Genomic DNA, 12,272 nt, shown 5'->3' with positions numbered 1-12,272 from the left:
CAAATTAGAACTTTTCCAGTGATACCTCAGAAAGCATACTTTGTATAAGAATTATCATAATTTTGTAAAAGTGGTGACCATATTAGTATTATAGACAGTCACCTTCCCCTTTATACAGCATCACACTGTTCTTTTGAATTGCTGGTCATTTAAAAAAAAAAACAACTACCAATTTGAAATGTTACCTAAAATTTTATTAGAAATGAGTTCTTAAAGGGCCACAGTCAATTTGAAAGCTAGTGAATTAAAAAAAATAATTTCAGGTTTTACACTTGCCCAAGAGTATCCCCGTTATTTTTTTTGTGGTTTTAAAATCACATTTTTTTCCTACTTAAAAAAAAAAAAAAGACCTCCCACAAATGGGAAGCTCACCATCTAACTAGTCATCAAATCCTCAAAGTAAAACTGGGAAAAAAAGTTCTTATCTTAGTTATAGGAATCTTAGATGTTACTTGTAACAATAGTAGATAATCACACTTCTGTTTGAAACATTTTTTTTAAGTTGATGTCCTTTTAACATGTAAACTTCCTGTGTTATGAATAATCTTTATAGTGGTTCCATAGTTAAGATTGAAAACCAGGTTACACTTGCACTCCCTTAACTTTACAAAAAGTATTTTCACATGACATTGTTTAAATATTTTCAAAGTACAGAGGAATTTTTCTGATAAGTTTGGAAGTAATTGATCGAACCCTGCCAGCTTAAGTTTCTGAGGGTACATCTATAGTGCAAAAGAAAAAAAAAATGTGGACGCAAGTTACAGAGCCCAGGACTACAGATTTGGTCTTGCGTTACAGCACTACAAATAGTACTGTGAATGTTTCTGCTTGGGCTGGAGCTCAGTCTCTGAAACTCAACATTTGGGGTGGGTGTCAGAGGCCAGGCTTCAGCCTGAGTGGGAACATCTCTGTAGACCTGGGCTCTAAGACTTGCTGCCACTGGGAGTTTTTTGCAGTGTAGATGTACCCGAGAGAATGATCAGCCTGAGAGCCAGGACAGAGGAAAATGAACTTTCCAAAAACGTTAGTTGTCATTTAACCAAACTGTATATATTAACTCTTTTTAATCTTTCTATTAGAACACAGCTGTCAATATTTTCCCATCAATAGGGATAAACCTTTTATGGTCACTGGAATGAGAAGTCAGTTTCTTTTGATACTTTGAACATTTTGAGGAGAAATGTCTGGAATTCCCTTCACTGTCATCCTGAGCTTCTGTATTAGTATGATTAATATGCTAAAAGAAAAATTTAAGTTACAGATGCAGAGCAAAAATGTAGTCCCTTGTCTCTGTTGAAAAGTAGTCATTACAGAATTCAATTTCAGCCAGTGCATTTGTTTGTACGTGTAATTTGACTGGTTAAAATTATTCTAGATTTCAATATTTATTTGAGATAAACAACAGGAAGTTTTAATGACTGATCATGCTAACTGTTTCTGGATAATCATGAGCCAGGATATCTTTCTTTTGTGTAACAATTATATTTACCTTGCAGGAGGAAATGATAGAATCATAGACATCCAGGGCTGGAAATAGATCCCAAGACCTTATCTATTCCTGCCAGCCCCCTGCACTGAGCGGTACCAAGTACATCTAGTCCATTCCTGACAGGTGTTTGTTTAACCTGTTCTTAAAAACCTACAATGATGGGGATTCCACAGCCTCCCTTGATAAACTATTCCAGTGCTTATTATCCATGTCTTTCTTAAAGTGCGGTGCCCAAAACTGGACTAATGCCAGTTACAGCAGAACAGTTACCTCCCATGTCTTACATATGGCAGTCCTATTATAGTTCCAGAACTATGTGTCTTTTTCTCACTTGCATCACACTGTTGACTTGTCTTCAATTTGTGATCTACAATGATCCTTTTCAGCAGTACTACTGCTTTTTTCCTATTTTGTATTTGTGCATTTGATTTTTTTCCTTCCTAAGTGTAGTACCTTATTGTCTTTATTGAATTTTATCCTGGTGGTTTCAGATCTATTAACCAATTTGTCAAGATCATTTTGAATTCTGATCTTGTCCTCCAAAGTGCTTGCAACTCCTCCCAGCTAGGTATCATCCGCAGATTTTATAAGTGTTCTCTTCACTCCATTATTGAAGTCAGTGATGAAAATATTTAATAATACCAGGCCCAGGACAGATCCCTGCAGGTCTCCATCACATACATTCTTCCAGTTTGACAGCAAACACTGCAAAATGAAGAGTAGGAGGAAATGGGGAGTAGGTGAGGCATAACCAATGTCTGAAAAACACTGACAGCCACAAGTGAAAGAAGCTGTGAAAAAGCAATGATGGTATAAATTATTAAATGTTTTCATTACAGAATAGCAGCGTGGATCGAATTTTCTCAGGTATTCAGCCAACTGGGAAGCTGCACCTTGGCAACTACTTCGGAGCCATCCAGAACTGGGTGAGGCTTCAGGAAGAGTACAACTCTGTGTTATACAGCATTGTAGATCTGCACGCTCTCACAGTACCACGGGAGCCAGCGGTCTTGCGTCAAAGCATCCTGGATACCACTGCCACTCTCCTCGCCTGTGGTATCAATCCAGAGAAGTGCCTCCTTTTTCAGCAGTCACAGGTCAGTGTCTCAGTTATTTAAAACTTGATTCTCAGACATGGCTATCTGGTGTTCCTCATGCACTTTGCTGAGCACACATAGCAATGTGCAAGTCCGTTATTCTTTTGTGCTGACTGTCCTAGAAATTCTTACCAGTGTTAGAGTCCAAACTCCTGCCTTCACTAACTCTCTGCAAAGGTCAAAGATTTGTTCACAAAGTCCATCGGGGATACATATATTTCCCAAACAGCCTAGGGCTTCGTGAATCTGAAGTCAAACGTATTAGAAAACAGTGAGTCTTGGTAGCAAGAGTGGAAGCTTGTAGTGTGGAAGGGCAGAGTCCACTCTTGCAATCACCAGTGGAGCTACAGGGGTGCTGAATAGAGGGTCTGAATTTTACCAGTTGGAAACAAGTCCTAGTTTTCATTATCCTCCTCCTTGAACTTGGTTCTTGTCCATGGTTTGTCTGGAGTTTCCTGTGCATCTGTCAAACAGAAGTGCTGCAAAAGACAAACCTTAGAGAATTCCTTAATTCCTTGCCCTTTTGAGTGAGATTCTCAAGTAGGATAGATTTCATATAACCTTCCTTCACTAGTACTACTATGACTACTAAGGCCTGCTCTACATTAGAAAATTCCACTGGCTTAACTAAATGGATTTTAAATCCCTCCAGTTAACCCAGTGAAGACTTCTAATGTAGATGCACTTAAACCAGTCCAACTTTTGACTAAACCTATTTATTTCTATTTGAGAAATTATCTCATGGTTTAAACTGGCCGAACCCTTGCTTAAGTGCCGTGGGGCTGGCACCAAGTTAACTGGATTGATTTAAATTGGTGATGCAACTTTTCTAATATAGATATGGATAAACTGTGGTCCTTTTGATCCTAAACATGCCAGCCTGCCTGTTTATAATATCTGGCATCCCTCACAAAGGTATTTATGCAGATAATCACCTCCCTAGAGAGACTGTTGTCTATCTATTAAATGTCCACTGTGTGTTAATCATTCTCTTGTTCAGAGATTCTTAACCTTTTTCTTTCTGAGACACACACCCCCTTATCCCCTCCTCACAAGCTATAAAAACTCCACGGCCCACCTGTGCCACAATAACTTATTTTCTGCATGTAAAAGCCAGGGCCAGCATTAGGGGGTAGCAAGCAGGGCAGTTGCTTGGGGCCCCATGCCACAGGGGTCCCTGCGAAGCTACATTGCTCAGGCTTCAGCTTCAGCCCTGGGTGGCAGGGCTCAGGGCCCCTGACCCATGCAGTGGGGCTGGCCTTGCTTGGTCGACCCCCTGAAACCTGCTCACAGCCCTCCAGGACTCTGGCTGAGAACCACTGCTCTAGTTATCCTCTTTTGGTAAACCAGTTCAGAGGTTCCTTTTTTTCTTCTTCCTGGTATGTTTATTTTATATTAGTTAACTTTTCAACCCGCATTTACAGCATACCATCCTCTGGAAATTTGTCTACACACATTTTTTAACTTTCATTAATTGACTGTTTAACTAGCTCAAGTTAGCTAACACATTTGTACATCCTAGTTTGGACAAGTCTACAGGCAGTTTTGTGGAATGTCATTAGTATATACATATATGTTTGCCAATTAAGTCAAATGTAAAATTTCCTCCAGTGTAGACCTACCCTGGGTGAATGACTGTTATCAGAAATAAGTTTGGGATGCTAAATAGCTTCAGATGTTTTCTGTCCCTGACCATAGGTGTTGGCCAAGGGATATCTCACTGACTTTTTTGAGGCAGGTATTATGTTTTGCCCATAATTCCTTTTTACCAGTATTTCTCCTTTATAGGAAATTTGAATTATTGACAGACCAGAAATCAGCCTGTCACAAGCCTTCATTTCACCCAAGTGATTGTATGCATCATAGCTGAGTTCTTTTGGGAAACCAGCGTAGCCTCTAATTAAATTGGATTGATCTGTGTTAAACCCCAGTGTCTCTAGTGAGTGATTCCAGCTCCTGTGTAGCTATAGTTTTAATAACTTGTAATACAAACAAGATTTCTTAATTGTAACTGTGTTTCATAGAATCATAGAATAACAGGGTTGGAAGGGACCTCAGGAGGTCATCTAGTCCAACCCCCTGCTCAAAGCAGGACCAATTCCCAACTAAATCATCCCAGCCAGAGCTTTGTCAAGCCTGACCTTAAAAACCTGTCTAAGGAAGGAAATTTCACCACCTCCCTAGGTAACCCATTCCATTGCTTCACCACCCTCCTAGTGAAAAAGTTTTTCCTAATATCCAACCTAAACGTCCCCCGCTACAACTTGAGACGGTTACTCCTTGTACTGCCATCTGGTACCACTGAGAACAGTCCAGATCCATCCTCTTCGGAACCCCCTTTCAGGTAGTTGAAAGCAGCTATCAAATCCCCCCTTGTTCTTCTCTTCTGCAGACTAAATAATCCCAGGTCCCTGAGCCTCTCCTCATAAGTCATATGCTCCAGACCCTAATCATTTTTGTTGCCCTCTGTGGGACTCTTTCCAATTTTTCCACATCCTTCTTGTAGTGTGGGGCCCAAAACTGGACACAGTACTCCAGATGAGGCCTCACCAATGCCGAATAGAGGGGAATGATCACATCCCTCGATCTGCTGGCAATGCTCCTACTTATACAGCCCAAAATGCCGTTAGCCTTCTTGGCAACAAGGGCACACTGTTGACTCATATCCAGCTTCTCGTCCACTGTAACCCCTAGGTCCTTTTTTTGCAGAACTGCTGCCCAGCCACTTGGTCCCTAGTCTGTAGCAGTGCATGGGATTCTTCTATCCTAAGTGTAGGACTCTGCACTTGTTCTTGTTGAACCTCATCAGATTTCTTTTGGCCCAATCCTCTAATTTGTCTAGGTCCCTTTGTATCCTATCCCTACCCTCCAGCGTATCTACCACTCCCCCCAGCTTAGTGTCATCCTCAAACTTGCTGAGGGTGCAATCTATACCATCATCCAGATCAGTAATGAAGTTGTTGAACAAAACTGGGCCCAGGACCGACCCCTGAGGCACTCCGCTTGATACCAGCTGCCAACTAGACCTGGAGTCGTTGATCACTACTTGTTGAGCCCGACGATCTAGCCAGCTTTTTATCCACCTTATAGTCCATTCATCCAGCCCAGACTTTTTTAACTTGCTGGCAAGAATACTGTGGGAGACTGTATCAAAAGCTTTGCTAAAGTCAAGGAACAACATGTCCACTGCTTTTTCCCCTCATCCACAGAGCCGGTTATCTCATCATAGAAGGCAATTAGAGTAGTCAGGCATGACTTGCCCTTGCTGAATCCATGCTGACTGTTCCTGATCACTTTCCTCTTCTCTGAGTGCTTCAGAATTGATTCCTTGAGGACCTGCTCCATGATTTTCCAGGAACTGAGGTGAGGCTGTATTTGCCTCACCTGTAGTTCCCTAGATCTTCCTCCTTCCCTTTTTTAAAGATGGGCACTACATTAGCCTTTTTCCAGTCATTTGGGACCTCCCCCAATCGCCAGGAGTTTTCAAAGATAATGGCCATTGGCTCTGCTGTCACATCTGCCAACTCCTTTAGCACCCTCGGATGAAGTGCATCCGGCCCCATGGACTTGGCTCGTCCAGCTTTTCTAAATAGTCCTGAACCACTTCTTTCTCCACAGAGGGCTGATCACCTCCTCCCCATGCTGTGCTGCCCAGTGCAGCAGTCTGGGAGCTGACCTTGTTTGTGAAGACAGAGGCAAAAAAGGCATTGAGTACATTAGCTTTTTCCCCATCCTCTGTCACTAGGTTGCCTCCCTCATTCAGTAAGGGGCCCACACTTTCCTTGACTTTCTTCTTGTTGCTAACATACCTGAAGAAACCCTTCTTGTTATTCTTAACATCTCTTGCTAGCTGCAACTCCAAGTGTGATTTGGCCTTCCTGATTTCACTCCTGCATGCCTGAGCAATATTTTATACTCCTCCCTGGTCATTTGTCCAATCTTCCACTTCTTGTAAGCTTCTTTTTTGTGTTTAAGATCAGCAAGTATTTCATTGTTAAGCCAAGCTGGTTGCCTGCCATATTTACTATTCTTTCTACACATCGGGATGGTTTGTTCCTGCAACCTCAATAAGGATTCTTTAAAATACAACCAGCTCTCCTGGCCTCCTTTCCCCCTCACGTTTGTGGTCACTGTATTTGTTCTTCCTGTACTCCTAGGGTGCCCCAACTTAAAAGAATTGTAAGGGTGATTTTCACCCTGTTGATTGTAAAACTGTAGCGACACAGGAACCAGACTCACTCGTTGGGGACACTGTGGTTTAACACAGAACTATGAATTCAACTATCAATTCAATATATTGACAAGTATTTTTGAGTGATGAGTGTGTATTAGATATATAAGCAAGGTAAGGCTGTAATGCAAGGCCTACAGGCTAAGATCTGTAAGATTTCAATTTAGCCATACGAGGCCTCTGGCCAAAGGAGGCTTGACATAAGTAGGTGACCCAGGAATAATCCTATGCCAGTAAAGCTACACCAGTTTACATTCTTTTTTCTCAATCTTTAGATGTAAACTTGAAGCCAGTTCAGTGTTCTCTTGATCTCAAATGTAAAGCAACTGGGATTTTGTTTGCAAAACATTCCCCTTCACATTTTTATTGTATGAATTTTTGACATGACTCTCCATGTTGTACTCCCAAATTTGGAAACAGGTGTAAGAATGTTACCTACAGAGCTATAAAGGTGAAATTTTAAACGAATACATTTAAAAAATCTTATTTCTCCTTTGTAATAAAGCTGACTTCATAATGGTTTAAGGGTTGTTTGTATTATTTACATTAAAAAATGAATATTGTGTCCTGTCTTCTAACATTTTATTAGAAGACTTGGGCAGCAACTTGAGGATTGGGTTGATGACATCACAGAAGTCTGAAAGCTGAGCTAATGTGGTCCAGTCTGCCTTGAACCAAGCCTTAGAATGTAATGGAAAGATTCCCTTGACTTCAGCGAGTGTCTGAATAAGGCTCCTAGTCTCTAGCTGATGGTGGAAGGCTTTATGCATCTTGCACAGTATAAGCAATACAGAAGTTGATTCTTTCAAAGTCCCTTGAGAAGGCAATTTCTTAGTACAGTCTGTGAGACACTGAATATCCTGAGCTCCCTTTGCCATCCTTAGGGGTTTAGGATGCTCTGTACCTTGCAGGATCAGGCCCTTAGTTTTTAGTATTCTCTTAGTAACTATAGAGATTATACACTACAAACTATCCATTATATTTCATTTATCATTAAGCCAAATTATAAATGACACACAACAGCTTGCATCCATTTTGGGGAATCAAATTCAAGAAAATTGTAATTGTTATTATAGAGCCATGGTTCAGAGTCAGCATCTTAATAGGAACCTCTGGATTTCAAGAACATTTAACATTGACAAGGAAACATTCTCAAACATGAAGTTACTGCCAGTGGTGACTCTTCACATTATGCAGTGGGTAGACTGGCCTCAATTAAATTGACTCTGGTACCTTTGACCTTTGGTATTAATATGCTCCAATTATCCATTGATGGAAAAATGTTCAAAGTTACCGATGCACTGTCTATGCTAGTGATCTCAGTAATTCCTAATGGAAGTAGAGGGTCAGAACAGTTGAAGCACAAACAAGTTGCTGTATCTGGACATGCTGAATCACATTCTGAACCATTGCAGTTTTGCCTATGGCCACGCTACTGATGTTCAAAACTGTTTCAATTGCAGTGCTCTTTGAGAAGTACCTATTCCACAGTTGCCAGCACAGCTCTCAGAAGCAGTGGATTCTGGGAGACTTTAAATTTCCATCAGAACACTGACGAACAGTAAGAGAGGTGTTTGTGCTATCCAGATTGGCACTAAATTGTTTAAACTGAAACAAAATTTAGACTTGCTGAAAACAAATGACATTTGGCAGTCATGTAAATCTAGTGTCATACCTTTGTGTATGTTACAAGATGTACTACAATTGTGTCACAAAAAAGACAAGGAGAATTCATAATACTGACAAGATCATCATTACAGCCTGTTCTGTACCTGTGCAGATTCTAGTGTTCTCAATCTGATAACTTGAACTACTAAATTCACTCAGCAAGGAAAAATAAAATTCAAGAATGGGTAAAATTAACAAATATGTCAGTGCAGTAGCAGTGAATGGATTTTTTTACAAAGAAATTAAGGCCAATATGTTGCTTAATATGAGGAAATTAAGGTCTACAAATGTGGGCTCCATTTGTGCACATAAACACACACGCAGTTCATTCACACATGAAAATCAAGGGTAGGTTTGGTGAAAACAGGTTTTGTGCATGAAGTTTCTATCATTTGCATGTACAAGTGATAGTGTGTCAATGACATGGGTACAAATGGAGGCTGGGTTGAGACACTTAAATATTAGGCTTTATGCATGTAAGAATGTTAGGTAATATGCCTAATACTAATATAGGTATTGCTATATAAAAACAAAATCTCTGTAGGCTGACTAAGTGGTGACTTAAAAGGAGCCATAATGATAGTCTACAAGTATTTTAAATGTATAATTATCTAGAATCCCAAATAATTATTTAGGGTGGTGCAAGGGGGTTCGGTATAACTAGCTGTGATAGACTGAAATCAAGCAAAGGAAATTTTTAAGATGACTATTTAGAAAAACTTCCTAGTATAAAATCTGTTAGACACTAGAATAGAGTCTGAAGGAAAGAAGTAAAAGTCCCACCATTATTTACAAACCAAGCACTAAGAATCCCAGTTTAAGGGATTTAATAAGAAAACAACAGGTCACAGAGGAGTAATAAATACTCCTGTAAAACAAAAGTGCTTATTTCAGAATTTACACAAGTTAATAAGTCTTGACATGGAGCCTAGATGTAAATTAATGGCTGGATGACTTCCCTAGATTACAATGAATCATTGTCTAAGATATGGGATAGGATGGTGTTGTCCCTGGTATGTGCTTTTAGTGTCAATATGTGATGCGCTGTTTACCCTAAAACCAAATCATCTCAAAATATGCTTTCAGTAACATTCTTCTCCTGTTATGCTAAAAGATATGTAGTGCAGTAATGATGCATACCACATATGATGGAAGTGCCATAAGAAAGATTAAATATAATTGTGGAAAATGGATTTTTTGTCATTGATAACTTTGTTAGGGCTTCCAGTGAGAGGTATACGTGAAATGAAAGACAACTGTCCCCTCTTTCTGCATTAGAATAAAAGTGGAAGAAGATAACTATCACCAGGAATTGGGAGGTAAGAGGCTGTCCGTCGCTTTGCTCTTTGTAGGACTAGTTTCTCCTTCGGTTTGTAAGGATGGAGCCTGCTTTCTCTGTGCCTTGTTGTGATGGGCATTCTTGGTGACTAGGGCTATAGGCACTTCCACCTTGGGGCATTGCTATCTTTCGCTATGATTTTGGAATATCCAGACCATTAATGAGACAAAAATTTCTGCCCTCCTCATAAAGGTGAGAAGCTGTCTAAGGGGTAAAGCAATTCTAACTCCTAGAAATGCCCTATCTCATAACAACCGAATCAGCTGTAAAACCCTGTCCTGATTCTTCTCCAGAAGGAGCTTTTCCATATCTTCCTTTTCCTCTGTCTCCTCTTCTAGAGAATGGACTCCATCTTGGGCAGCCCAGTCCAGACAGGAATATTCAGGTCAACATTTTTCCTAGTATAAGTTCTTGGCCATTGACATATACTTTTTGAAGAATATCAGCCCTGTCTCTGCTCTTTTTTCCTCGCCTCCTTTCTCCATTATAATTTTTGCAGAGAGCTAGCTCAATTCTTCAATTTACTAGAGTAGAAGTGACATTTGTTGTATAGAATTCTGTTCCCATCCTTGTCCCCCTCCGTTTTAGCTTCTTCTCTGACAGAGGATAGACCCTAGACCTGCAAATGTCTGAATCACTAATAAGCAGGTCATTTTTTTCATTCACCAGACAACTTCTGTGCCCATTGCTTCCTGGTCTGGGAAACTGTTGGGAAAGGTTCCACTCAAACTTTGACAGCTGATTCCCAGGCTGTTCAGAGAGTATGATTCTGCCTAGAAAACTGCACTTCTTTGCAGGTAGATTTCCTGTGTTCAGTTCCTGAGGTCCATCTTCACATACCATTAGATTCCTCCCCAGTACACACCTAATCTCATGTTCGTGGTGTGTTTAACTTGCTGCTGATAGGATGACCTATCCTTTTAATCTCATCTCATCCCCAAGTCTGCATGGAGGTGGCTACCAAATTTTGATAAGAAATGTTTTCACATTTATCCCTATCTGTGCAAGTGACTGTTCTGGGACAGTTTTACCCTTTCTTGATAAGCCAGGACAGAATCCATCACTGCCTCTTGGAATGTGGATTCCTTACCAGTTGTGACAGGCTGTGCCGGGACTCTTCACAGGCCCTTATTCTCTTTGGCCTAATCTGAAAGACTCTGTGCAAGTGAGCGTCTTCCTCTGGATGGCTTTGAATCCCACCAGGAAATGCATTCAGATGTCTGGATGAGCTCAGGGAAGACATCAGCTACTTCAGGCTGCTGCCACTACAGCCTCCTTCCTGCAGCTTTGTGCTGCCTTGTCTATCCTGCTCCATCACTTTTTTTGCTCTTCAGCCAGCGATTTTACCACAATCTTTAGAGTCCAGTATTCTACCCAAAATACTAAGCTGGCTTCATTTGCGGAACAAGAAAAGTTAGTGCCAATGAAGATTACTTTCCTAATCCCTCCTTTACAGATCAGATCTGTAGTGCAGGTTTCCAAACTGTGATCCACAGAGCACTTGCTCAGAAATGTGACCGATTGTGTGGTGCTGCCTGGTCCTTATTTCCAGGTGCTAAACTGCATTAAAGAAGCTAAAAATATATTAAATACTTTCCCATATCAACACTTTTTGTGTGGTGGTTGTTTTTTTTTTGTGGCTGTACAGACCACCTCTCCCCATATTCACAATCTCTGTATTAAAATGTTGTCCACACTGTGAAAAAGTTTGAGAACTCCTGTTCTATAGGATGTGAGATCAACTGCTCATTCTCAAGCCCTCCTTAATGCCACATAGAATTGGTTAAATACTTATGAATTCACAATATATATGAAATTTTTCATCAGAATTTTGAATTTTGATTAAACAGTTTTTTGAGACTTTTAATGAAAATTTCTACCTATTTTTCAACCAGTCTAATGTAATCATGAGCATGGAATTTGTTCAGACTTATTTTATTGACTTACAAACAGGGGCGGCTCTAGGCACCAGCAAACCAAGCTGTTGCCTGGGGCGGCCAAATCTAGGGGGCGGCAGGCTGGGCCGGTGGACCTGCCGCAGTCATGGCTGCGGGAGGTCCACCGGAGCCGCGGACGACCGGACCTGCCGCAGGCATGACTGCAGAGGGGGCGCTCGTCCCGCGGCTCGGCTGGACCTCCCGCAGGCATGACTGCGGCAGCTCAAGCGGACCCGCGAACCGTCCGCAGCCGTGCCCGCGGGAGGTCCGCTGTTCCCGCGGCTCCGGTGGAGCTCCCGCAGTCATGCCTGCGGCAGGTCCGCTCGTCCCGGGGCTCCGGTGGACCTGCCGCGGGAGCTCAACCGGAGCCGCGGGAAGAGGGGACCCGCCGCGGGACTGAGGAAGGGCGGCGCAGCACACCGCGCTGCCTGGGGCAGCCTATTTTCTAGAGCCGCCCCTGCTTACAAAGTTGAGGTTGTTGCTCAGCACTGAAATTTGAGGCCCAGATAAT

At 41.5% G+C, this 12,272-nt stretch overlaps 1 protein-coding gene across 3 annotated transcripts in view; it reads left to right on the top strand.

The window, feature by feature from the left end:
- Positions 1-12,272, top strand: part of WARS2 (tryptophanyl tRNA synthetase 2, mitochondrial) — an 80,798-nt gene that overhangs the window by 33,141 nt on the left and 35,385 nt on the right. For all 3 annotated transcript variants that reach the window (XM_039496546.1, XM_039496556.1, XM_039496537.1), the window contains exon 2: positions 2,329-2,586. In XM_039496546.1, coding sequence (XP_039352480.1) covers positions 2,329-2,586 — 258 coding nt within the window. The remainder of the gene's footprint in view (positions 1-2,328; positions 2,587-12,272) is intronic.

The sequence above is a fragment of the Mauremys reevesii genome, linkage group 1, assembly GCF_016161935.1.
Source record: "Mauremys reevesii isolate NIE-2019 linkage group 1, ASM1616193v1, whole genome shotgun sequence".
In the NCBI taxonomy this organism is placed as follows: domain Eukaryota; kingdom Metazoa; phylum Chordata; order Testudines; family Geoemydidae; genus Mauremys; species Mauremys reevesii.
The sequence above is the reverse complement of the archived record's forward strand: the minus strand, read 5'-3'. Positions and strand labels throughout refer to the sequence as shown.